The sequence below is a fragment of the Ambystoma mexicanum genome, chromosome 8, assembly GCF_040938575.1.
Source record: "Ambystoma mexicanum isolate Mex_15411 chromosome 8, UKY_AmexF1_1, whole genome shotgun sequence".
Classification (NCBI taxonomy): domain Eukaryota; kingdom Metazoa; phylum Chordata; class Amphibia; order Caudata; family Ambystomatidae; genus Ambystoma; species Ambystoma mexicanum.
In genome coordinates, this window is record NC_090929.1 from 1,366,971,132 (window position 1) to 1,366,998,482 (window position 27,351).

A 27,351-nucleotide genomic window follows, 5' to 3' on the forward strand; every position below is an offset into this window, starting at 1 on the left:
CTTTCCCCACAACTCTTTTGAATGAATCTTCCTTCCATTCTTTTGCCAAGTTGGCAACCACACTGCCAATCCATGTGCCACTGACCATGAATCTGTGTACACATAACATTGACCAGGATTCTCTTGTTTCAACGCTTCATAAACCGCGTAAAGTTCTGCAAACTTATTGCTCTTCCCTTTCCCTGTCGTCGTCAACATTTTTTTTGTTTTGGGATTGTACGACACTGCTTTCCAGTACCGCTCAGTTCCCACATATCAGGCTGAACCATCCGTGAACCAAGCATGCTCCGTTTGCTCCACGGTTAAATCGCTGTAAGGTACTCCCCACTTCATGGGAGATTCACGTTTTTCAGGCACCTCCGGTGGTATGTAATTTGAGGGCGGTATGTTGGCTACTTGCTCATGTAGTTTTGCTACTCCACCCTTTCCTGATTTGGCTCTGTCTTGAATATACCATTTCCACTTAATTATGCTGGCTTCCTGAGCATGTCCTATACGATACGTTTTACGAGAGCTCAGTACCCACTGCATGATTGGTATTTCAGGTCTCAAATACATCATGACCCACCGTCATCTGCTCGGTATCAACAAGAGCCCAATAACATGCCAGCAATTGCTTCTCAAACGAAGTATATGAGTTACCAGCGTCGGGCAACTTACGACTCCAAAACCCTAATGGCACACGTGTCCTGTCTTGTTTCTGCCACACATTCCAGTTAGCATAATTGTCTTGCACAGTCACATTTAATTCCACTTCGCCTTCCTTCAGGGGCCATAAATCAAGCACCTGCTGCACCGTGTCTTTTGCCATCTCAAAGGCTTTCTGCTGCTCTTCCCCCCACTGAAACTCATATTTCTTTCGTGTCACCTTGTAGAGGGGGGCCAATATCTGCCCTAAATGCGGAATGTGCTGTCTCCAAAAGCCAAACAGTCCTATAAACTGCTGAGCTTGCTTTTTGCTCGTTGGATTGGTGAATTCAAGTATTTTCTGTCGAGCTTTTGGCACCATTTCTCGATGCCCATGATGCCACTGAATCCCTAGAAATATCACTGTTTCAGCTAGACCTTGAATTTTACTCAGATTAATCTCCCACCCTTCGTTTTTTAATCCTTCCATAAGGACATCTATCTGACTTTGCACACTGTGTTCATCCTTGCCTTGGATCAAAATATCATCAATGTAATGAGAGATTTGTATATCAGGTTTACATGGTATCTTGTCTAAGTGCTCTGCCACCAGCCGGTGACAGATAGTTGGGATGTGCATGTAACCCATGGGTAGTCTCGTGAAAGTGTACTGACGTCCACCCCACGTAAATGCAAACTGACACTCATCAGCAATTGGCACGGAGAAAAATGCATTAGATAAATCAATCACTGCATACCAAGTCCCCTCAAACTTTTGGACATTTTCAATCAATGTAAAAACATCTGGGACTGCGGGCACTAAGGGAGCAGTATGTTTATTCAACTCTCTGTAATCCACCGTCATCCTCCACGACCCATCTCCCTTTTTAATAGGCCAGAGCGGATTGTTCCACGAGGTGGTAATAGGGCGTAATACACCCTCCTCCACGTACTCTTTAATTGTGTCTGAGATTTCCTTGTGCCCCCCAGGAATGCGGTATTGTTTCATGGCTACCCGCTTGGTTGCCACTGGACCTTGTACTGAGGGCATCTTCAATTTGCCTACGGTAATGGGTGTACAAATCAATGCACTCACCCCAAACTGATACGTTTTACCGGCAAGTCCCAAGGTTAGCCCTTCCAAAATGTCAAAGCCAGTTATATATTCAGGTATCGGGACAATCAACACTTGGTATTTCTGCCGCTTTAAATTGGCTATTTTCATTTCCACTCGCGTTTGCGCTGCGGGGGTCTCCTTTCCCCCTAAACCTGTAATCATAAATGGTTTGCCTTTAAATCGTGTCGGATTACCATGAATCAAAGAGGCCTCCGCCCCGGTGTCTATCAATGCTCGCACCCCTTGTGTATTTCCTGGCCCCCAAAAAATCTTAACATCAACATGAGGCCGCCTATCCACTTTTATGCGGGCAGACGCTGCCGGAGCTTGGCCGAAGCCCTAGTCAAACTTTGAATGAGTGTGACTCGACTCCGCCTCTAGCATCGCACTCACCACCTTTCTCAAATCAGCGTATGTCGGCTGGTACGGGGAAGGTGTCCCCACAGACCCGTTGTCTTTTTCTTCCGCAGGGGGAGCAGAAGGTGAGGTATCCCCATGTGGTGTGGTGACTACTTGTTTCTTAACCTGTTTATAGCGCTCTTTGGCTGCAAGTCTGCATTTTTTATATAATTCATACATTACTTTGGTTTCAATGCCATCAATTTCCTCGTGTGGCACACCATCTTTTAACAAAGCCAAAAACATGACTTTTCGGGACACTCGGGAGTCTCTGCTATCTTGCCGCCTGCCTTCAGTTCTTCTCTCACTACGCCCTTCTCTCTCTTATGGCTTGTTATCGCTCTTATCCCACTCTCCCAAATCTGCAAGTTGCCGAATGGCATCTGCTACCTCATCAGTAGCCTTGCCCGTCATACCTACGAGCAAAGTCATAATGACACTTTTGTATGCGGGTGGCGCAGTTCTAATCACCATGTTGCGGGTTGAAACTGAGAGCGGCACGGCTCCCATGTGATCAGGCGCATCTTTGCCAATCGCCTCTTTCATAGCATGCTCTCTGACTTTTTGAATTGCTTCTCTCAACGTATACTACTTCATTTCTTCACTGGGCCAATCTGTGGTAATAGGGTATTTACGGTTACATGCTTGGGCTACCACGTGCAACAAAGACACCTGCGTATCTTGACCATTTGCGTCAGGGGGCGGTCCTGTTCTTAAAGCCTCCTGTACATTAGTGTCAATTGACAGGGGTAAAAAACGCAGTGAATCAGTAGAATCTACCAACAGCACCTCCATCTAGCAATCTCACCATCCATGTCAGCAAAGCTTCCCCCGATTTTTGCCTCAAACGGGTAATAATTTCCCCAACCTCTTGTTGTGTGTAATTCTCAAAAGTGGTTAAATCCACCATACCACAACCAGGATTCTGCGGGTGTGGTCCAGCTCGCCGTCTTCGAACAGGCTTCGCCGCCACTGTTTTCTGTTTCGCCTCTGGTTTGGGGTCAGACTCATCTGCGGAACTACTTTCTAGACTGGTCGAATCAAAAATATCACCATCCCACTTGTCCGGATCCCACTCTACGCCAGCGGTAGCGATTACAGTTGCCACCTTTCTTTTGTTGACCCCTCCCCGTCTTTTCCTATACTAATACCGGGCTACTCAGACTGCTGCCCTCTTGGCCACCGCCTGATATGTGTCGGCCTTATCTTTAAACAGTTTCATTTGAATCTGCTGCATTAACGCAGTCTGCCGTTCTGCAGCTAGCTCTCTCCCTAATTGCAAAACCTGATTTTTCATTTCCACCTTCATTTGATGTATTTTCCTATAAGCATGCAAAAGAACCCAACCTCACCTACCTAATGCTGCACATTTTTTGCCACGTTCTACTGGAACTTGTTGCAAGCATGCAATTACATCAGTCGGATCGGCATCTCCCAATCCTTGATCCCAAGTTTCACTTAAACCGGCACCACATGCCCATGCCTGAGCCAATTTATCAAATGGACTCTTAGTCCAACCTGGGATAACAACATCAGAACAGTCACCGCCAGCGGTAATGTTCTTCTTCTTGAACAAACTACTCCTTGTCGCAAACAAAGCAAAACCTCGTTGAACCTATATATTTTCTTCTCCACACTGCAATCACTCCCACAGGCACTCAAACACTTACAAAAGAGAGAAAAAAAACTTCACTGTTCAAAAACTTCACTCATATGACAACCAAATCCTATCTACGTTACAACAGATTCTTGGACACTCTGAACAATTCATCACGAGCAATCCTGTTCGTGACGCCAAAAATGTATTGCTCTTCCCCAAAAAGTACACGGAACAACTATAAAGTCACCAATGCAATTATAGAGCAAATACTTCAAACCATAAACAGACAGACACAATAACTCACAGCCACGCACTCTTTAGAAGATAATCAGCTCTTTACGCCTATTTATTCAAAGATTACAAATACATATAATTAACTCATAAAAATAATAAGAACATAGATCACAGAAGTAGTAAAGAAGTCAAAAAGAAATACATCACCATGAGCGTAACAAGATTCCTCATCTCGCCCAGAAGCGGCTGGAAGACCCCGGGAACAGCCAGGCCGAGAGTACCACAGCTTACAGGAAGGCCAGACGTAAGCGTCCTTCTCTGGCTGAAGTCTCACCTGACCACCACTGGGTTTCCGCATATATATACACACTCCAGAAAGGGGAGTTAATTCTCGAACATTCTGGAAATTGCACTTGTGCAGTTGAGGAACAGCCGTCGGTTGCCATCTGGGTCAATCGAGAGCTCCCCCCAAGAAGCCCAGTGCCTCCCTTCTCTAAAAACACGCTCTACAGAGAACAGTAGCAAGCCATTACAACGTTCGCTTTCCCAGCGAAAATGGCCTTGACCGCATACCAGGTTTGGAAAAGCATGTTTGTCTCAGCACTGTGAATCTAACACTCAGCAAAATGTGTGCAGCGTTTCACTGCAGTATGAAGTAAATATCCAACATGGCTCCGAGCGCTCCCAGAATGCATTGCGCACTCGCGCCATTTTGGATCAAGCATAAATCAAGCATAACAGAAGGGCTGGAGTGTCTTTTTTGAGGCAGATGTTAAAGACATGCTTAGAAAAAGAAATGTGTCACATGAAGTGGTAGGTGAAAGGGGATAATAGGAGAGCTCCAGGGAAGATTAATCAAGAGGGGGTTTGGAATCCTAGAGAAAGGAGGAAGGATGAACAGTGGCAGTGGGGAAGAGTTTGACATTTTCAAGTGTTTTCCCATTAATGATGAAATGAGGGGGGTTAAAAGGAGTGGGCATGGGCCATAGGCCACTGTTCTTTTAGTAGCATTGATACAAAATAGACAACGTGCCATGACCTGTGAGATCTGGTTGTTTTCTAGTGAGTGGGATGTGTATATAGGGAAATGTATGTGTAGGCAGTGGCTGGACAAAAAGTGTGTGCGGAGGCCATTTGTAGAAGAAAGGGTGGCTGGGACTTGAATCAGAACATGCTGGCTAAACAAGATAATACTAATGCAATACGAGTATATTTTAACTCCATTTAATTTCTGCCATATTACTGTATAATTATATTTTACATGGATGTGAAAGAGAACTTACTTGTTAAGTATTTTGTTCCGCTTGGCACTTGAAAAATTTTCGAGTTGTAAAGATTCTTGAGTGAGAAAGGCAACAGCCAAATGAAAGTAATTGTTCCAAAGCTGCAGAAACACAAAATGCATATACAGTGTTATCGAAAGTGCAACTGCAAACATTAACTTATATCTGAGCAAGCAAACTTGCTACATGGTTGTCCATGAAGAAGCCATGAAGATGGTGAAATATTGGGTTACAGGAGAAAATGTTTGTCATCGAAAGCATTACCAACATGAAAAGTAATGATGACTTGAAGTAAGCTCTTGATTCATGCAACACATATAAAGAATGGATGGGAGGGGGCATATGAACAAAGTAGTGAGGTTTAAACAAATCCTTGAAGTTCCTACATAACACAAGTTGTCAATAGTAACTCTGTAGTTATGGTCAAGTAATGGTTAGTTGGACACCCCATTGGAAGAGCACTTTTAGAGATACTAATAACTTTGTTGCCATTTGAATAAATTGCAGAAATCCGTCCTAGGAAAATATACATTCAACTCTAAACTTACAGCAGAAACTACCACATGCATTTACACTACTGGTGCAGAAAGAGGAGACTGACACCATTCTGGCATAGTGATTGATATATATGATATGATATGATGTGGCTTTTATAATGCGCCTGTACACAAATCTATTTAATGTAAAAATAAAGAGACAATTTATCCTTCTCTACATCTATGTGGGGTTTCCCTGCCTCAACTAAAGTGCTAATGCGTCTGTCAGGATGTCTTTGTAACTTAAATAGTCCACCGTCCTGTGTCGAAATGTCCCTATCTACATTGTGATGAATACTATGGGTGCCTCACTAAAACCCTGCCTAAAGTCTCCTCCCAGGTAGCCAGGGAAATGCAGATGCTTCCTGATCCTGACCTTGGGGGTGTTGTGCTGTGGGAGGATCACCTGTGAGGAGACCAGGCCCAGTGAAGTAAGGAGATTCAGTGAGATTAGACACAGTATTTATCCTTGAAAAAAAAGAATCTCTAAGGTATCAAAACATGTAATGGCCTATTGACGTTATGCTTTATCGGAAACCACCTATTAAACCTGTGGATGTGGGTAAAGATGGATGGACATCTTTCCATACCCCAAGCAAAGAAAAAAGAAAACCTACATTTTTTGTTTGGGACTGCAAGTCCCATAATCGCATGAGTACTGGGACGAGGAAGAGGGGTGAAGAGCAATGTTGCAATGAAGGTCAGCCGGTTAAGCTTATTGGCCCACACCTGTGGAACCAAAGAGGCCTAAAAGGCCCCCTCAGGTGCAGGACATTATATCTAAAAGGAGATGGAGCTGTGAAGTCAGTGTTCGCAGTAGTAGCAGCAGCAGCAGAAGCCGAGCACAGTGTTGTCAATCCAAGAAGAAGTGGGTGAATAAATGGGACGCCCAGACTTTTACCAACCAACTGACTGTTCTGAGAAGGTCCTTTTCACACAACATCTGAAGTGCAGAGTTTGTGCAGTGGAAGGCATGTAGGAAGGTGCCTTTTGTGCAGCAGGAAACATGTCGCAGACCGTGGCTGAATGGAGTTATGCAGTCAAGGGTCCCAGGAGGGAGAGGAGCTCCTTAATTGAGTGGTAGGAATGAAAATGCTGTTACCGAAGAAGAGTGTGTGTCCAAGAGAAGCCAGAAGATGCCCAAGCCCTGCAACACGTAAAGGGAGCAAGACAGAAGCCGGTGAGTGTTACTGAGCATTCTGATCCCTTGTACGAACAAAGGCAGGCAACTGTATTCAGTAGAATCACTCGTGTCGGAGTGAAAGCTATCTTAATGCGACCGCTGATTTTTGGACAACGGGAAGAGTGAAAAGTAGCACTCACATATGAGTGAATTTTATTCCCTTTACTTCTGCAAGAGTAAAAATTCCTGAAACCTGTTAATTAAATATTCACACCTTTCAAAACAGATGAAAGAAGGGTTGCGTGTATATAAAAGTGATTCTAAGGTGAATGCAAAGCTAAGAATCCATTACATGCAGTCAAAGAACAAAGTATCACTGAAGTTAAGTGACTGAACATTAACATTTTATGAGTTATGGAGAGCAAGTATTGGCTATGACAAGAGTGAAACAAATATTGGCGAAGCCAAGAGGGAATTAAACCTTTCCCAAGACAATGAGTGGTGCAAGTATTGTCCTAGACCAAAAAGGATATAAACATAGCCCAAACCAAAGGTGAACAAGCATTACATAAAGCAAAAAGAAACTGATAAGGTCTATGTTTAAACTACTCTGGTTAGCAGGGAGCAAAGTGACCCGTGCAAGGTTGGGAACATGGAAGCTTGTTGATTGGGACTGTCCTCTCAAACGCCAAGAACAGTAAAGGTAGAATTACATCCTTAAAGGCATTTTGCTTGTTGTTGCTGCAGAAAGACAAGAATGGCAGATAGGCTGACCTTCTAAAAGGTGAATGTTCAGCGGAAGAGTGTTTGCCTACCTAAAGAGGTTGAGTAACACTGTATGTTCAGAAGGAAGTGCCTTCCTTACTTAGAGGTGTTTGAGAGTCACTACCGAGAATTTTGTGTTTTCTGAGAAGTTGTTCAAAGTCACAAAAACACATCCTGCTGAAGGTATAGTAGAAATTGATGCTGCAGAAAGACAAATGGCAACGAGGCTGCCCTTCTGAAAGGTGAATTTTCAGAGGAAGAGTGCCTTGCCTACCTGAAGAGGTTCACTAACACTTATGAATATTGTATTGTCTAAGTTGCTAAAACTCACAGAATTGCAGACTGCTGAAGATGTGGTTGAAAACCTTTGGTTGTCAGTAGATTTAACACTTCAGAAGCACAATTGAATGTGGAGCACTAAAGAGCAGGCGAGCATACTCACATGGTGAATTTTAAGTAGAAGTGCTGTGAAGTCATTCTGACAAAGATGTAAACTGTGACTTTTATCATTATAAACAAGCTTAAGAAGCATTGCCAAAAGTTGTGATTCTTTTACCTTGCCTGAAATTGTGTTTCCTTAAATCTGACAATGAACTGTAGTAGTTATTTGACATTTACAAATTGTGGCAATGCATCTTGACCTGGAACATCCCTGATGCTATTTACCAAAATAGAAACATCATTTTTCAGGGTAGAGGAGAAGCATTTCTATTGTTTGAACATTGGTTTTCTTTTGACACAATGAAGGAACGAAGAACTGAACTGAAACTTTATTGTAAACCCCGATTTCCTTGTTCCCATTTTGTTTTGTTGAACACTGGAACTAGTTTAGTTTATTATTTGTTTAGCGCAGCTTAACCGTAAGGTATCTGGGGGAATTAAACATGGAGCATATGTTACAAATACAGAGCACAGGATGCTTGGTGACATTTGAGGGAATGGTTACAATAATGATCAGGTTGCAGTATTTGAAATACAAGCACATTATGAAGACCAGGTTACAAATGGTCATGGCAATAGACATCAAAATATTACAAATACAGTAAATAAAACAGACAGGCAAATCTTAGTCCAGCTATGGATATTCAATTCTGAGAGGTGGAGAGTTAGGTTTGCTGGGTGAAGACCATGCCCTTCACTTTGCCTCTAAAGCACCAAAAGGAAGGTTCAGATGTAAAAATGTACTTGAAACCTGGGCAAGGGGATCTCATCCAGAGTGCCAAGAGAGAATTTGAATATATTAGAAATACAATAACTGACATTGTTTATTTCAGTACTTCACAAACAAAGCAACAGATTAATGTTCCTCCAACACTCTGCATCAGAAAGTTCACCATATCTTTATCCAAGGGGCAAGGACTCCATTCCCCTGGATAACTGGTTTGATCCTCCTTGCGAGCTCAACTGCCTGGAGAATGACTCCCTTCTCCCGGCTTACCTTGTCTTTGCTGTCACCGTTCACAACACCAGGGAGAATGTCTCCCTTTCCCATGCATTTCTCAGGCTCATTTCACAGTTCGTAACACCAGGGGTAATGGCTACCTCCCTGGCCCTTTTGAACATCTTGTTTCACAGTTCACAACACCAGGGGGAATTACTCCCTTCTCCTGACTTCTTGTATATTTGCTTTCATGGTTCAACCCAGTACTGGTTTGTTCTGGCAGACCAGGTTCACTCGCCTGCCAGGTACTGTCCAGAGGAAGATGACCTACACTGATCTCCCTTCTAAGTGCAGGTCCCAAGCCTGTATCTTTCTACTACGTGGATTTGGCAGACCTGAGCTGCTTTCCTGCAAGGTACCACCACGAAGAGGATGACTTGTGTTACAAGTTTTGGTTTTGGTTCCTCGGCCCTTCCCTGGTGTTCAGTGGCTTTACTTGATCCCCACCACGAGGGAGACCCCCTCCAACTTTCTCTGGGTTTCTCTGCGGGTCCCAGACCCTTTGTTGGTGGTCAGTAGTATCTCTGTTTCCACTGTTCTGAGTGATTTTGTCCCTCAACCTATGCTTGGCTTTTCACTCCACCCACCGGGTCTCTCTCATTCCACATTACCTGCTTTCCCAATGGGAAGTGTCATCTGCTCTTCCAGGGTTCATGGTTCTTCTTGCCAGCCTCTCTGGTCCTCTCTTACTCCAACCGGCTTTCTACAGCAGCTCCTCGGACCTTGCTGCTTCCGTGTCGGCAACGCCTCGCTCACTCGTTCCTTTCTCGGAAACCGTACTGGATTGGACCAGACGGTCCACTTCATACCAGGCGTGGGACTGCCAGTCCATTGGCAATCCCAGCAGTAGTCTGCCTCTGGCCGCTTCCTCTGCTACTGCAGCATCAGCGACGCCTCGTTCTTTCGCGCCCTTCTTCCGGTTTGAATCTCACAGGTAGCTGTCATGGACTCCTAACTTCTGCAGTAGAAGACGCTGAGTCCTTCTTCAGTTTCCTTATTATAGGGCTGGTCCTGCCCTTAACGTCAGTCCTTGTTATTAGCGGTTCCAAGGTAATCCTCATGCTTTTAGTGAGCCATCTCATCTCAATATTTTTAGTATTGTCTGTTTTCCAGGCACTGCAGTTATACCCGAGTCTACTTCCCGTAGTTGTCACATCTTCAGGTTTGCAGAGATACACAGAAGTTTTAGGTAAGATTCATCACAACACCAACTTGCAGGAAAAGCTGATGCCTCGTCAAATTCATAAGCCTTGCTTTGTTTGGTTTAAATCATCTCGCTGTTTTCATTCAAATAATTAAGAAAGAAAAGGTTTACATCACCAACATCCCTGCAGTTGCAATGAGCATAGAACCAAAAAATTGGCAATTTTGTGAGGCCTAAACCATGACCACAATGAGCAGAATAGCACGCAATTTTACATAATGGTCAAGTGGCACAGTGAGTAGAGCTCGCTTTGACATCCATGCAGAGCTTGCTAAGGCAGTTTCGAATCCCGGCAGGGCCAAACTCAGCCATTCATCCTTCCGAGGTTGATAAATGAGCACCATACACCGTGGGTAATAATAAGCAGCGCTCAGATACCTGAGGGTTCGTAGCGCTATATAAATGCGAAATTATTATTATTATAATGCATATCCAGCCTACATCAAATATTGCCAACACCCTGACACAATGACCATAGGCAATGCCTAGTGGTAAATGCATGAAAAGTCAAGGTACGTTGGCCTTAGAGCCTATAGTTCACTGTGACCTGTGGGCATGGCCGTTAACCATGCCCATTGATAACTGTTCCTATTTATGTTGCGCCTGATAGACAAAGCTGTTGGTTTTTTCTAGCTGGCACTGTCGAAATGTCAGGACATTTCATAAAGCTATGCCCTGGAGAGAGTTATCACTGACTATGGCTGGATGCCATGCCCAATGGCAATTGTTGGTATGTGCACTCAGCGTTTTTTGAGGCATTACCCGGCACAGTGTACACTTGGCGTGACTTCAGGCCGTCGCTTATATTTTCCCTGTGCCTATGGAATCGCCAAGTGCCATAGCCTGGGTGCTGTGACCTCTGAGCATGGCCACAACCCATGCCAAAGGGCAATTTTGGGATGTGAAACTGTACTTGGGGCATTGTCTTAGTCCATGCCCAGGGAGCAGTGTCCTTTGGGCATGGCTGCAGCTCATGTTCAGCAGGCACCTTTGGTATGTGCACTGTGTCAGGACCTTAGGCACAGTCCAATCCTAGCAGGTAAAAAACATGCCTCACAACACAGGGCATTCATGGCTCCGGGCATAGATAGACTACCAACGGTGCCTGATGGCCATCATCAAAGGTCATGCACAGTGGCGGTTTGTTCACTGTACTGATCTGTACTTTTTTCTATTTGGGAACTGTGGGTACTTGCACTGCATATCATCTGCGATATGTGTGACATCATGGAAAGTGCATCGGAAGGTAAAGACATTTGACAAAAACACATCTTTGGCAAAAATGATACCAACTCGTGTTTCATCTTTCAAAGCTTTTGGAACCACCTTAATTAATGCATTGACAAGCAGTCCAATTTCAAGTAAAGAAACCCCCACTCAATCCTGGCCTGTGAGTGGCATCCACAAATGTATATATTTATGTGCCGGATCTGTATGTACTTGTGTATGGAATCTTTAAAGCACAAACCTAGATGGGAAGCAAAGAAGCATTGCATTGTATCAGATGTACACACAGTTGTAACCCTGTGTACACACTATTGTAACCCTGTGTGTACATCTGATACATTGCATTGCTCCTTTGCTTCACTGGGGCGTGGGAGTAGCACAGGAGCAGGAATGGGTAGTGGGACCTTGGAGCTTCAGGGAAGGAGAATTTGTGTCAGGTGTAGTGATCAGCAAATGCCAAGATGTTCCTTGAAGAGTAATGTTTTCAGGTCCTTCCTAAAGTACAGGATGTGGGAGGGTAGTCTTACCAGTGTTGGTAATGTGTTCCAAAGTTGGGGTGCACAGCAGGAAAAGGATTGTTTCCCGTTTTCTCTCCTACTTACAGTTCTTAGTTTCTAGCTTGTTGATGCGGTCACCTGTGGTGGTGCGCTGGCCTCCAGAGATGATGAATGCTTAGGCCAGTTAGAGTAGTGATTTGGGTGAGATGGCATTGTAGGTGGTAGATGATGCTGGCTGTCTTGAACATGATGCATGCTTCAAGGTGTAGCCAGTGCAGCTCCTTGAGAATGAAGGTAATGCCAATCGCTTTTAGTCCTGTGATGAAGTATGCTGCAGTGTGCAGGATGATATTCAGACGGCGGGACTCCATAGACTAGGGTGTTGCTACTATCCACATGAAAGAGGACCATGGCTTGGACAATTGTTGTGGAACTTGGGGGAGGGGTGAAAGGCTCGACTCTGTGGAGGTACCATGCTGCTTTGGTCTTCTTGTAAATGTGCATTTTGAATTTGTATTCACAATCGAGGGTAAAGCTTAGAGATGTTATCACATGGTGATAGAGACTTAAATCCATCATGCTTCATGTAAGTCAGCCAATTCCTGACTTGGCAGGCCTGGTGGGAATTCCTTGGACACTAAATTTGGTCTTTGTTGCGTTGAGCTTCAAGTAGATGCTTGACACCCAGGCTTTGATGAGGGGCAAACAATGCTTGAGTCGATGGATGTTGATGATGAAATTGATCTTTAGGTGAAGCTGTATGCCATGCGTATCTTAATGCGAGAGGGGACAGTAGGAGATGGTAACCAGAGAGGAGGTAATAATAATAGAGGGAGATAAAGAAGAGGAGGTGGCAGAAGGTGGGCACAATATCAGACCACGATAGTTTAAGTAAAAGAGGAGGTTGTAGGAGCACAGGTGCTGGCAAAACCTTCGAGATCCAAGGAGAAGGATGAGGGAAGAACATCAGGGACTCCTAGTAATATGGAGGAGGCAGCTACGTGGGGAAAGGCAGACATTAAAAGGCTGCAAAGAGAGCCCTATGAGGAAGAGCTGGTGTAGAAAAGACTGGGGAAATAACTGGATGAAAAAGGACAGTCCAGATGGAAACATCAAATGGCAAGCAAAGGAATCAGGAGGAAATGGTGAGGGCCAGAAACCTAGCTATAAAGAGAAGGCAAATTCCAGTGGTCATGATTTGCACTATTCAGGACCAGCTGGAGGGACACCAAATCAGTTGGGGTCAGGGAGTTTATTGTGAGTTTAGAGGGATAGGGAAGGAGAGACATGAAGGAAGTGCAGGTAGACCCCAGGGACCACTCTCTAGCTCTCACAGGTGGCTAGGTCCTGTAACTAATCTGTTCCAAGACTCTAAAAGCGAGTGAGTCATGGGTTATGGGACCCCACAAAGACTGCATCTACATTAGATCAAGAAGAAGGTGGCTTTATGTCACCCTAACACCTGCCACACTGGGGCGGGGTGAGGCAACCTCTCTTGAACTGTTTGAACTGGGACTTTTCCTGATGGGGCCTGGGATAGCCTATCTATCCCCATCCCACGGAAGAGACAGCGAAAGGGGAGGCCACCCAAGTAGTTAGAGGACTGACCCTGTTAAGAAGTAAACCATTATGGCATCATTTTTATTGTGGGAAGACCCTGTTTTTATATTTAGTTGCCCAGCCTTGTAACAAGTCCTTAATTAAAGACAGTTAACACTGAGAAATCGGCGTGCATGTTTTAGTTGGTTACATCATGGCGTTACCCCTTATTAATATGAGGCAGCCCTTTGCCTTTTGTTAATTGCCAAATTACATGTGCGTTGCAAGTTGTACCTTATGTCAGCCCCGCACAACTGCTAAGAATGCAGCTAAACTGCTCATCGCCTTGACCATTGCGTGAGCAGCTGGATGGAAATTCGGCACGTGCACTGAAAGTCGATCATCCTAAGCCCTCAGCAGAGGACTTGGGAGAAAACCCCTCACAGTGCATTTGATGAGAAGCTCCTTTGCTTCCGAAAGAGGATTCGCATCTTCGCCCTGCCATCTGAAATACGCTTCATCTCAGCAGCCGATATTGCTGCATATGCACGTATGTCTATATTGTAGAAACACAGCGATACGTGCGTTATATATAGCCTGTAGGTGTAGAAAGGTGTTTGATAAACCATAAGCACAATACATTTTTTTTAAAGACATAAACAAAGATAAACTTGTTCTCGGGGGAGGTTGCACAAATTCGCCACTTACCAGACTAATCTGACATTTTGTGTTAAAAATTTACAAAAAGTCGGAGAGGGCAAATTGAATGCAATGGTGAAAGCACGTTAATGGAATATTTTTTCCAAAAAAAGTGTGCTCCTTTAATAGACCGAAAGCTCACTTGATGTTTAAAACATGTGTTTCTTCCATACATTACATAGGTTCCCTACCTTTATTGGAGGTTTTTTACACCAATTACTGTTTTCGCACATGCCTTGGAGCCCATAACATTGGAGGGATTGAAACATGCTTGGCTGCTCTGGGTCTGTCGATTGTGATAACATATAAGACACCTTTATTTTATATGTTATTTATTTATTTGAGCATTTATAGCAGTGTGCCAAACCCTCAGTCATCAGGGCGCCAGTTACATAGGTATGGGCCATAGCCAGACATTTCATACATTTCAGATAAAACTTACAGAGAAGAAAGAAGTCGTTAGTTGGTGAAAGAAACCTACTTTTTGCGTGCAGCGACAAGCGAGTATACTTGCTATGTGACAAGCAATGTTTTAAGATTCTTGCGGAATACCCAGAAGGTACTGTAGAGTGGAAGGGCGTTTCGGGTCTCTGAGGCAAGCGTCTAGTATATCACTAGACACGAATGGAATATTCACATGTTACACTTAACTATTTTCTCTGGTTTTGTAATTTATGTGGTTCATTTGTCGGTTGTAGTGTAATTTGTCATTTGAATTGCCAAAAAAGCTGTGATTTATATACTTGATGATACATTTAAGGATGTAGACGTTTATCAAACCCTTTTTGAAGTTCTATAAACACCCTTGAACTGTGGTCACTTGTGTCCGCCTTACTGTTGATAACATGCCTTTCTTACAATGTCCAGAACAAGTACTCCCTTATCCTGATATAAGCTGTGACGAATCCAAGGATGTCGTCCGTTTCCCTAGGGGGATCCCCTTCCGATGAGGCCAGGGAGGTGAGGTTGCTACCAGATAGTCCCCCTGCGGGTGGTATTTGGGAATGGATTCCTCCCCATAGGACCAGGGACGATTATCCGGGGAGAACATGTTATGTAAACACTCCACCCCAACTTCCCTCTGTAGTTCCAACACTTCTGTATGTATTTGTATGATTGAAGCCCCTTCCTCGTGAGACATACTGAGATTAGGAAGAGTAGGGACTATCCATATGGAATGCATGAGTAAACTGGGACAAGGAAGAATCCACCTATCCCAGCAGAGAAAAATCACGTTGATACTGGGATGAAGAAGTGCAGAGGGATGAGGTATGCCCCGTGGAACCATGGTACCCGTTCTAGTCAATGTGAACACTCAGAGGATACAAAAAGAGAAGGACTGCACGAGTTGTTAGTTCTTCTCTGGAGGAACCGCGAGAGCCAGCACGGTCCAGGAACGAGCAAAGCAAAGCGGGATGCCAAGAAGGAAGAGGGAAGGTCCAGAGCTGGTCCAGAGTGGGGGGACTGCTAGACAACCCCAGAAAGAGAAGCTCCAGGCATTCCTGAGGCCTGGGGAGCATGACGATGGAGAATCACACTGCCCAAAGAAAGCTTTCAACTGTGGAGCCGCTGCAGACTAAAAGAAGACCATGAGAGTCAGGGTAGGCCTACGGCTGGTCGCAGGTATCAACAAAGACCCAGGACGAGCATGGACCATGAGAAAAGGGACACACACACTGTTGGTAAGGTGCTGGGGCCCTGAGACAGTGGTGGAAAGCCCAGAGGGGTAAAAGAAGCTGAGAATACAGCGTCTGGTACCCTGACTGGGGGAAAGACAGTCATACCTTGGGTCGCACAATGGTACTTGGCAGGAGAGTGAACCAAGTCTATCAAGAAGGAAAGCGAAGCAAGAAAGCAGAGTTTGGGACCCGCACCCATGATATAAAGAAAGATGATCATCATTCTTTATAGTCAAAGTACACGGCAAAGAAGTGAACCATGTTGACTGTGTCTAACGAAAGCTGAGACAGACCAGGGGAAGGAGTCATTCAAACTGCCTAGAAGCCTGCGAAAGGTCAGGGGAAGGGAGACATTCCCCCATCAATCATTGTGTTGCCTAAGAAAGGCCAGGGGAAGGGAGATATTCCCCCATCAATCATTGTGTTGCCTAAGAAAGGCCAGGGGAAGGGAGATATTACCCCCCCACACGGACTTGAGCTAACAAAATCCCTGAAAGGTTAGGAGGAGGGAGACAGCTCCCTGACATTGTAAAGTGGGGCAAGAGGGGAGGGAATCATCCCCCTGGTCAGGAAGACTGAAGAAAGTCATATCCCAAGGATACAATAGCAAAAACAACTATGACCAATAAGGGACATTTATTATGAACTATGCTTTAAGAACCTGATGAACCTAGAACTTTGTGTTGTTTCGGAACAAGACTGTAACCTGGGGAAGGGAAGCATTCCCTCAGAACACAGTCTCACTTTGGAACTATTGAAATGCCCATAGTTGTTTAGTTTCATGAGCACAGTAAGGGAAGGAAATAGGTTTTTGACACAGGATGATGGACTCTTTACTTTGGTATCCTGACAGATTCTGTAGTGCTTTTTGTTGAAGCAGGGAACCCCCTCTTAGAAATAGGGCAAGATAGGTTTTCTTTTCTTTATGGAGTTCAGTGGTTTCCTCATTCCCACTGCGCAAAGGAAGATTTCCACTTATGCTTTTCACCTTATTGTTGGGGTCCAAGACCCTTCTCTGGTGGTCAGTGGTTTTCTCGTTACCACTGCGCTGAGGAATATTGCCTCTGATGCTAGCCCTCTAAATGCTGGGGTCCAAGACACTCCTTTCGTTATGCCTATTAACTCCCTTGTTAATACTGGGCTGGGGAAAAGCCTCCTTAGTCTCTCTGTCAACCCCTGGTTCCCCTCCCGTTTTCGTGTACCTCCCTTTACCACTTATGGGGCTTCGGTACCTTGCCGGGCCTTCCTGGAACCGGGGCACACTTCTCTTTCTTTGTGGGCTTCTCTCTTCGGCAGTCAAGCTTTCGCGGAACCTTCCTGGCTTCGGGATGTGGTCTGCCTTCATTCGGCGGGCAGAGAACTTCCTAGGTGTCCTCTTGCCATTCTCCAATTCTTCACAGCTGTTGGTCAGTGTTCGAATATTGCGCCCTGGATGCTTCGGGTGCCGGCTCCTTTCCCCAACAGGACTGGTTATTGCTACTCCTGCCACCACTGTGCTTCTCATTACAGCTGGGTTCAGCTCCACAGCCGGGCTTCTTTGATCTAACAGTCTTTCATTAATTTATGTACTTTGTAACCAGTTTCTCCTATGCGGAGTACACAAGTCCTTCTTTGTTTTCGGCTTAATCCGCATGCCTCCTTGGGGCCCCTTTTCCAGTGTTATCACAGTTCATGATCTTCACGTCGCCTTTGTTCTTCCTCACCCTAGTACTGTTGGTCTTAGGCTCTATGTTACAACAATACATAGGCTTGTTCTCAATGTAGTGGCTCTGGACATTTGGAAGGGCTATGGAATGTCGGGCGTGGCAACACTCATTGTGCTATACCGCAGGTGATCGTCCTTATCCCCAAAGGGGAAGTCCCTCCCCATGAGGTCCTTCCGCATTAACACCCCTAGGGGGATGATTGGGTAGCGCCCACACCTCACTAGCCTCATGGAAAAGGGCTCCCCCCTTGGGGGAAGTGATGACACCTTGTAAATCATCACAATCTATCTAGGGCTCAGCTCTAAAGAATAGGATTTGTGCCAGCATCCTGTAAAACAGACCTCATCATTAATCAGTGAATAACCTATAATCAGAGAGTAATAGGCACAGATGTGTCTACTAGAACAAAAGGTCTGGTTTTAAAATACCTAGAAAATAGAGCTAAATGTGAAATACATGTGGGAATTAGCTCAAATCACTATGCATGTATATTATATGAGGAAAGCAAGGTGAGAGTTCAAAAGTCTAGTCAGTCAGTGAAGACCACTTCATAGGAATAGATGTTCAGATTAAACCTTTGCCTGATAGAGCCATAACCCTTATCGTAAAGTGTGTGTCTGTGGAGTAAGCATCCCAATGAAAAGATTCCTTTGCTACCATGACATCATTTCTGATAATTTCAAAACTCCAACAAAACATGTAAGGTGCAGCCTTTGAAACCAAAATGCATTTAAAGTGGCAACATAGTTAAATACATTATCAGTTCTAACTTTTGTACACATTTAAAAACCAAGACTAGATTTTAATTCAGCAAAACAGCCCCAATCACTCATAAAAAAAGACTATATAAAGATGTATGGAATATTATTAAATGTGCATATTTTAATAACTGTTATACGCGCAGCTGCAGAAACCTGAAGGATGTCTCTGCATTTTATGTAAATTCAGAATATGTAGGCATCAGTAATTGCACATGCCCATATAAGAAATTAGAGAAAAGCATATTTCAGTTCAACTTGATCACAATTCCTGAAGGGAGAGATACCCCACGATTAAATACATCCCCTTATGACATTGCCAAATAAAATGGTCCAATTGAAGCAAAGACAAGGCTTCTTGTGGGTGTGAGTATGCTAAGGGGACCTATCATAGACTCTGTTCAATCTGAAATGGCTGCATCAAATAATTGTCCTTGGGTGGAGTTTGTTGGACATTTAAAGTTAAACATATAAGACTTTGGGAGAATTTTTGGGAAAGCAGCAGAGGAAGAAAGCCTGTGCAACAGGACAAGATCTGATTGGGGTTTCACCCAGATGTAGTTGATGTAAATTCTCCTTAAGAAGGCCTTTTCCCAAAGGAGCTTAATGCAGAAGCCTTTCATAAGACAGAACCAGATGATGGAGAGACAGAGGGAAAAGAAGAGCTTACCTAGCGGAGTTGTCCTGAGGAGTTGTGTACTGTGTGGGGCATTTGAAAGACAAACCAAAAGAGTACAATAACCACAGTAGATTTAGATACATGTCCCAAGAATAGATTAACTCCCATATAGCAATTCAAATTATTTGGGGGACCATGTTTACAAGCTTCATCACTGCATGGGGCCTGGGCCTGTAAATTAAACTTTATGTTAGTATATTTCAAAATGCAATGACCTAGAATTTACAATTGGGCAGGGCATATTAGTCTAACATTAACCAAATATTTATTATTTCCCTGTGTTTTTACAGGAGCAAATTATATCTGGTTTGTGAGCATTGCGTACAACGTGATTGATGAACCTGATCTGTGAAAAAAATATTTTACATAACAGAAAAGAACTGAAAACAGTGTTGTACTCCTCAAAGTGGAATAGGAGGGATACCAATTTCTCCACTTCATTTCTAAATTGCCAAAGCAATAAAGCCAATTTAAATAACCACATCGTTTTTCAAAATAACACTGTACAGAAAAGATAGTATTCTGCCTTAAGTGGACTCCTGATACCAATTTAAGTAACATGCAGTTTTCTTTTCCGTTTCATTTTTATAATCTCATGCCTGTGTGCCCCTTTAACACATCAAGATAGTTTGCGCTCCAAAATAAAATCTTCTACCCTGAAATCATGCCTTGAAAATAACTATAGCCATGTTAACCCTATGTGACAGTTTCATGGACCTGACCCTGTCAAGGGGAATGGAAACCCCTCTTGTGCAGGAGACCTAACAAGAGTGCTTGCCAGAGTAGGAACTACCCCAGAGGTGGGGTGAGGAAGTTGGGAGGGCTCCAGTCTATGTTCCTTAAGCAGTGCCTGGTAAGTAGGAAGTATAACTTTTAATCATTCCATGCCTGCCGTAAAACATGCTGACCAGTGTTCCCCATATTTTCTTTCAGACCCTTCTGCGGTGGACCAGCCACTATCAAACCCACAAGAGAGAGAGACACTCCAAGGACTCCAGTAACCAGAAATCCCACCAGTGGATGAGAATCTACCTGACCTTGAATAAGAAGAGGCACCATAGAACAAAAGATATAAAGCAGCCAACTTACCACGCACTGGCAGCCCTGACAATCCTAATGTCAATCAGACGACATGAATGCCTCATGGATCCACTTTGGAAAAAGAGCCCCAGGCTAATCTGACATTTTATTTATGTTTCCTTGTATATCCTGACCCCCCCCCCTTGTGTAAAGTAATGTATCGATTGACCCACGGGAGCAGGTGAGCACTCCAGCCACTGGTAGGAAGAGGAGATGGCTAAAGGCCAGACAGAGCAGTTTAGACGAGGTTAAGTGAAAGGGCTGATTGTGGGTTGTTTATTTTAGGTCAAGGGGCAAGGAGGACCACCAAGAGACCAGGTGGTGGAAGGACGGTGGAAAGAGTGTGGGGGAGACTAGCCAAGAGAGTGTTGAAGGTGAGGTATTGGTTGGTGAGAGAAACTGATACTTGGGTGTCCGAGTGAGTGTATGGTGAATCAGTGAGGCTATGTGGTAAAGTAAGTGAGTGAATGAGAAAGGTGACTGGGAGAGTGAAAGGAGGGAGAATATGAGAGATGGTGGGGTTGAGTATAGTGAGTAGTGGAGAGTAGAGAGAGAGTAGTGGAGCATACTGGAGAGTGGAAAGAAGTAGAGATGGGAGAGGACAGTATTAGAGAGCAGAGGAGGGTAGTGAAGAGCAGATTGAAGAGTAAGAGGGAGGAGTAGACGTGAGACAGAATATAGAAAGTCTAAGAAGGAAGGGAAAGGAAGGAAATAACATCAGGGTGAAGAATGAGAGATCCTGAGACCTGGGAGGCTGGAAGGCACCATTTCTTGTTTTAAGGACCTTCATAATTCTCGTGGGATGCCAAGCTAGGATCCATGTAGAAGGACCCAGAGGGACTGAGATTAATAAGGCTGTTGCCTCTAGCCAGTAATGTATTAGATAGTAGTGGATAATGAACTCTAGTGACGATCTTTCAGTTTTGAGAAGTCTGTCTAGGGTGGCGAAAATCCATAGGAAGATGAGAGAGACAGAGAGAGAGGGGGGGGACTGCTCTTAGCTGGACCACATTTACAATGATATTAAAGCCCCTTGAACTGTCTGTGATGCTTAGTGTGTTCTTGAGTTCAGCTATGACATGTGGGGTCATTGTTGGATTGTTCAGACCCCGATATAAAGGATAGTAAGACTGACAAACACTGCTGTAGTCAAAAATAGAGCAACTCTAAGGGCCACAGGATATGACCTGTATGGAGACGAGGAGATAGTGTTCCCAACACGGGGCAAGGTAGATCTGCTGGTAGAGGTACCAGAAGGGACATACGGGCAGATCACCACTATGTCAGGATTGACCCATAAGCATTCCCTGGAAGTGGGAGCTGAAGTTATTGACACAGACTACTGCATGAAGGTGAAGGTAGCCCTCTTTAACCTGGGAAATCTCACTTGTGTCATAAAACCCAGCCAGCCTGTAGCCCAGCTGGTGTAGTTCTGGAGATTGTGGAAGTGAAAGGTCTTGATGAAACCAAAACTGCTGAAGAGGGTTTGTAGAAAGGACAGAGGCCTAGAAGAAAGACTCCCATCCCTTAGATGTCCCCGGTCCTGCATCGGTAGAATTTGCAGAGGCCCAGAGAATGGATCACTTCTGGAATGTGCTCAAAATAACTTGATGACTGAAGAAAAGAGCTGATCTCTAAAGACCAACCATTTCATCAACAGAAGAGTCTCCTGAATCACATGGCATAAACCCAATGGAGGGAGGGCATCAATCATAACAAACCTTTGGTCCGTAAGCCATTCCGGGAGGCAGTGATGGAGTTATCTCACGCCAATCTAACAGCTGGACACCTGGGCCTAAAAACAATACATATTGCACTTTGCTGATTTTATTGTCTTGGGGTATATGCTCAGATCACACAGTTTGGTACTGTGTGCCAAATTTTCCAGAGCCCACCTCCAACTATTGCCTATGGTCGAGATCCCATTCTTCCACATGGACATGGATATCATGGAGCTATGGAGCCCTGATGGAGAGGAAATAAGTACATCCTTGTAATCCTACATTATGCAACTACATACCTGGGGGCATTTCCCTTGAGAAGAAACAGCACAAAAGCCATACTCAAATCACTCATTCTGTCCTTCCAAAGAATTGGCTTCCCTACAGAAATACTCCAAGACCAGGGAAGCAGTTTCATGCCCAATGTAATGGGTGAAATGAATGACCTCATGAAGATCAAGACCCTTGGATCATCGGTGTATCATCCCTGCAGAACAATGGGCTATATCAGAGTTTTATCCAAACACTGAAGCGCATCCTCAGAAAACTGATCACTGACGCTCTTTTTGCTGTTCGAAAGACACCCCAATGATATACTGTAGTCTGTCTTTTTGAGTTGGTTTATGTGGGAAGGGCCCAATAATAAGCAATCAATCCATAGTACACAAAACCTAGGAATACATGGAAAAGGTATGAACCCTGGTAAGAACTCTTCTTCAAACAGCCCAGGCTCAGGGGAAATACTATTGTTATTATTATTATGGTATTTAATTAGTGCTGACTTGGCTTTCAGAAGCAACAGAGTGCTTTACAGAGTAATACAACATTACAGATACATAACGGAGTGCTTTTCAGTGGTAACAACAGAACAGATATACAGCAGGGGAAAGGATACAGAGGGGCACAGAGGAGGGGTAGAGCAACAATAAAGAAGCCAGATTACACATTTTTAAAGTAGGGGACAAACTAATGGTACTATTCCCTACCACCAGGAATATGTTACTGGCTAGAGAGTAAGGACATATATCGCCACAGAGATCATACCCAGCCTCACATATAAAATCCAACAGGCCAATAGAAGAAAACCATCCAAGATGTAGCACATGAATAAGTTAAAAGACCAACAAGAAAACAGCAACCTCAATCTGCTGGCTCAATATGAGAACAATAGCAGAGAGACAGCCCTACTAACTCAATTGAATGGGGTCACAGTTCCTCAAGGTCTTCCTCCTCCAGTCACAAAGAACTGGTGGAGTTGTTGGAAAGATATGTTGATGTATTCTCCCCAAACCCAGGAAGAGTACAAAGGGGGGTACAGAAAATGGACACACAATCCAGAAGAGTAATTAGGTCTACCAAAGGACAGGAAGAGGATTGTGGGAGAAGAAATGAAAAAAATGTTGGACCTCGGAGTTATTGAAAAATCTTAACAATGAGTTGTCTCTTCTCATTGTATTGGTACCAAACCCTGACAACAGCTGACAATTTGGCTTCAAATTCCAAAGATTAAACGAATATTCAATGACTACCACATGCTCTGAATAGACGTTGTAGAAACCTTAGGGGAACCATTTCAACTTTGGATCTCACAAAGGGATATTGGCATGTCCTTTTGATGAAGATTGGATGTGGAAAACCACATTCTCAACACCATAAGGGCTTTTTTAATTTATAGTCTTTCTGTTGGCTTGGATGGGGCTCCTGCTACATCCCAACAATGGATGGACTACCCCCTGGCCCACTGTCAGACCTAGATGACATAGCCAACATGTATAGCAAGACTTTGGAGGATCATTTGAGACACTGGGCAGCTGTTTGTGAAACATTGAGAAAGGCTAATCCCACGACCAGCCCTGCAAAATGCCGCTTGGCCCAGTCTGTGAAGTTTCTAGGGTTTCATGTTGGGGATGGACTAGTGCTACCTCATCCCAGTTTAGAGGAGGCCATTAAGAGTTTTCATTTGCTCTAATCCAAGGTGGCCATCTAGGCTTTCCTGGGACTGGTGGGACTCTGTAAAGAGTTTACCCCCGTATCAGAACTAGCAGCACCACTAACAAAGTTGCAAAGATCCCTCTCAACCCTGTATGCTCATACCAAGAGTCTGAAACAGCTTTAAAACATATTTAAGACCAGACTTTGTCAAAGCCCGGTATTGGCCATGCCAGATTTCTCACAAAAATTCCTCCTTCAAACCAATGCCACCTTTGTGGGACTAAGGGCAGCCTTATCTCGGATCAACGACAGGGAAGAAAAACCTATAATATACATCAGTCTCAAGCTCTTCCTTAGGGAGAAGAATTATCCAGGAGTGGAATTGTAGTATCTGGCCGTAAAGTGGGTTGTAAATAGCCTGCATTACTGCATGACCAGCCAACGGTTCATGCCAATTAAAAACCATACCCCTTTGGTATGCATGGCATGAAACAAGGACACCACTCATTGAATATTAAGATGGTTCTTGGTCCTTCAGCCATATTAATATTCATTAGAACATAGGGCAGGATCAAAACAGTCAAACATTGTCTTTTTCTCAGCTGCCCCAGGAAAGAGGAGGAATTGGAAGAAAGGCTGGACGGTATTCAGTGATATTACCGAATAAGTACTAACGTAAAACATTTTTTACTAATCGTTATTACGGAATAATACTAAATACTGAATTATTTTTAAATATGTATATATGGGGTGGGGCAAGGGGTTAAAACGGATAGGAAGGCGGTTAGGGTGTGGTTATAAACAAAGGGAAATATGGGGATTTGTTAAAAATCACATGGAACCATGCTGGACATGTGTGACAAGGTCAGGGATCTCACCCTATCAAGTGGGAAAGCGGACCCTCACTACCTGGGGCAGGGGCCTACCGGTTTGTTTGTCAGAGCCACTCCATCCCCAGAGGAGGGGTGAGGGAATAGGGAAGGCCAGAATCTCTGTTCTCTCCATGTGCCTGGTTACAATTGCATCACTTTTAAATATGCAGGCCTGCCATACAACATACTGCCCATTGTTCACTCAGTTTTCTTTCATACCCTTCTGCCGCGGACCAGACTGTCTGCCCCACAAGAGAGAGAGTCGCTCCAAAGATTTGAGTTACCAGGAGTACTGTCAGCAAACAAGAAACTATCCAACCTACGAGAATGAGGGGATCCAAAGAACAAAACCTATGAAGCACCCAGCTTATCACGCTCCGGCAGAGGGAATGAGGCCGAGTGCGAGTGAAGGAGGAGTGGTGTATAGGGTAGAGTTGCAGAGAAAAGAAGGGAAGCGGGTAACAGTGGACCGTAGTATAGAGTGGAGAGTAGACAGGAGAGTAGTGGAAAGTAGATTGGAGAGTAGGAGGGAGTGGACTTGAGATGAAATAACATCAGCGTGAGAGAAGATGATGAGTGGGAGAAGGGGGACCACGGAAGGAAGACAAGAACTTAGGGTCAGAAATTTGAAATCATGAGAGGGGTAAGAGTGAGTGTGACCTGGGTAGCTGGAAGGCACCATTTCCATTTTTTAGGAATGTCATAATTCTTGTTAGAAACCAAAGTAGGATCCACATAGATGAAACCAGAGGGAGTGAGATAGGCACTCACCTTAGCCAGTACGATTTTACATAGTTACCAATCTCTAGCGACCATTTTGGGATTTGGGAAATCTGGGATAGGGTGGAGGAAGCCCATGGGAAGATGAGAGAGGACGAGGACAGGCCTGAGTTAGACCCCCTTTAAAATGATAATGAAAACTGTTGACCCGTCTATGAAAGTCCTTCAGGCCATCTGTGACACCCTACCAGATATTATTGTACTTATGTTCCAGCTAGAAATCAATAGTGTCCAACATTCTAAAGTGAATCCATTCTATATGAACCACATTTTTTCCCTAATGCAAACACTTGTCGATGGTTTCATAGAAAACGAAGTTAAATTTATTTTAATAACGGTTTTGTGTTTTCTTATTTCAGTGTCCGATCACAGTTTGTATGTGTATATTGGAGAGAATGTTATACTTTTGTCCAGAATAGTTATTCAGATTTGCTTTTTTTATATACATATGGATGTGTGTGTGTATTGTGAATGTAAACATTAGCAGGTTCTGTTTCTTTTCTGTAGACAAGCTGCCTGCATTTATGTGGAATTGTGGGTGTGGTTTTCCTAGCATTGGAAGTTAAGTCACCACCTTTAATTTCTTGACTATTTTAAATAAAACTGAATATGCAGATTAAAGAGGGCATGTTTCTGTCCGAGATTTTAGTGTGGGATGGTCGTGCTGGGATTATTAAATCAGGCAGATTTCTCTGTAAAATATTCAAATGTTAGAAATTCAGAAATATGCTAACAAAATCCAAAGTTTTGATACCTTTTATTGGACCAACTGAAAATATCAAGCAGAGATGGAAGTTCCATTGAATCTAACATTTTGGAATTTCCCTGCAAAGGCATCACTGTTTTTTCAGACTTGGTTCCACTTATCAGTGCTTTCGTGCTTTAGTTTTAAGCATTATTTGTAAAACATTGGGTGAATAATGTGGCTTTGTTCGAAATGTAATTTCTGAGCAATGAGAACTGCTTTTTAGTGTTCGAGTTTGTCTTTGTTCCTTTCTAATGTTATGTCCCTTTAGAAAAGTTGGCCATTCAGGACTGAATTACTTACATACTTTCTTCCTGCAGCCAAAGGAATTGAACATGGGAGAATGCCTGTCTTTTTTCCTTTCTATGTAAAAAGTGATGTCTAGCTCTGTGTGTGATTTTCTTTGCTTGCTCATTTGTCATGTTATCACCATCCGATGAAGAGGTCTCTAGAACTTCAAAAACCAATGGCCCTACTAGTTTACCATATCAGCAAAATATATTTAGTTCATCCAATAAAAAGTATCACAACGTAGATTTTCAAACTGGACTGACACAGCTCCAAACTTTCCTCTCCAAAGCAATATTGCATTGATTGAAGTCATTATAAATTGGGGTCTGGAATGCTGTATGGGAGGTTGTAGTGAAGTATAGATGCGCATGTGTGTCTTGTTTAAGCAAAAGGTTCCCCGACATCTCCTCGTGGTATTATGGTGACAGTGTGTATGAATACAGAACACGTCACACGGGGGAGGGGGATAAATATGCTCACTTATACAAGAGGAGTGAGCATTTGCTAAGCAGAGAAAATTACAACTGCTGATGTAAGAAGCCATTGGATTCCACAGAGAATGCAACTCATTTATTTAGTTCAGAAATGTTTATTGTAGACTATATACAGTACAATGTTGGGCAACTCAAAAGGGGTCAAAATGGCAAAACGAAGTATGCCTGCTTCAAAAGACAGATACTTTTAAAATGCTCTCTGCGTCTGTTCCCAACATCAGTCACAGTCTTAGGCACAAGCTGTTAGGTAGAATTATATGCAGTACCCTATGGGAACACCACACACAATTAAGACTACAAGTGACAGTACAATTTCACCTTTG

General features: G+C 43.8%; 1 protein-coding gene across 2 annotated transcripts in view; it reads right to left on the reverse strand.

Annotated features, from left to right (window-relative positions):
- The window catches only part of DOCK1 (dedicator of cytokinesis 1), a 2,312,292-nt gene that overhangs the window by 816,473 nt on the left and 1,468,468 nt on the right, over positions 1–27,351 (reverse strand). For both annotated transcript variants that reach the window (XM_069611483.1, XM_069611484.1), the window contains exon 31: positions 5,261–5,361. In XM_069611483.1, the coding sequence (XP_069467584.1) occupies positions 5,261–5,361 (101 nt within the window). The remainder of the gene's footprint in view (positions 1–5,260; positions 5,362–27,351) is intronic.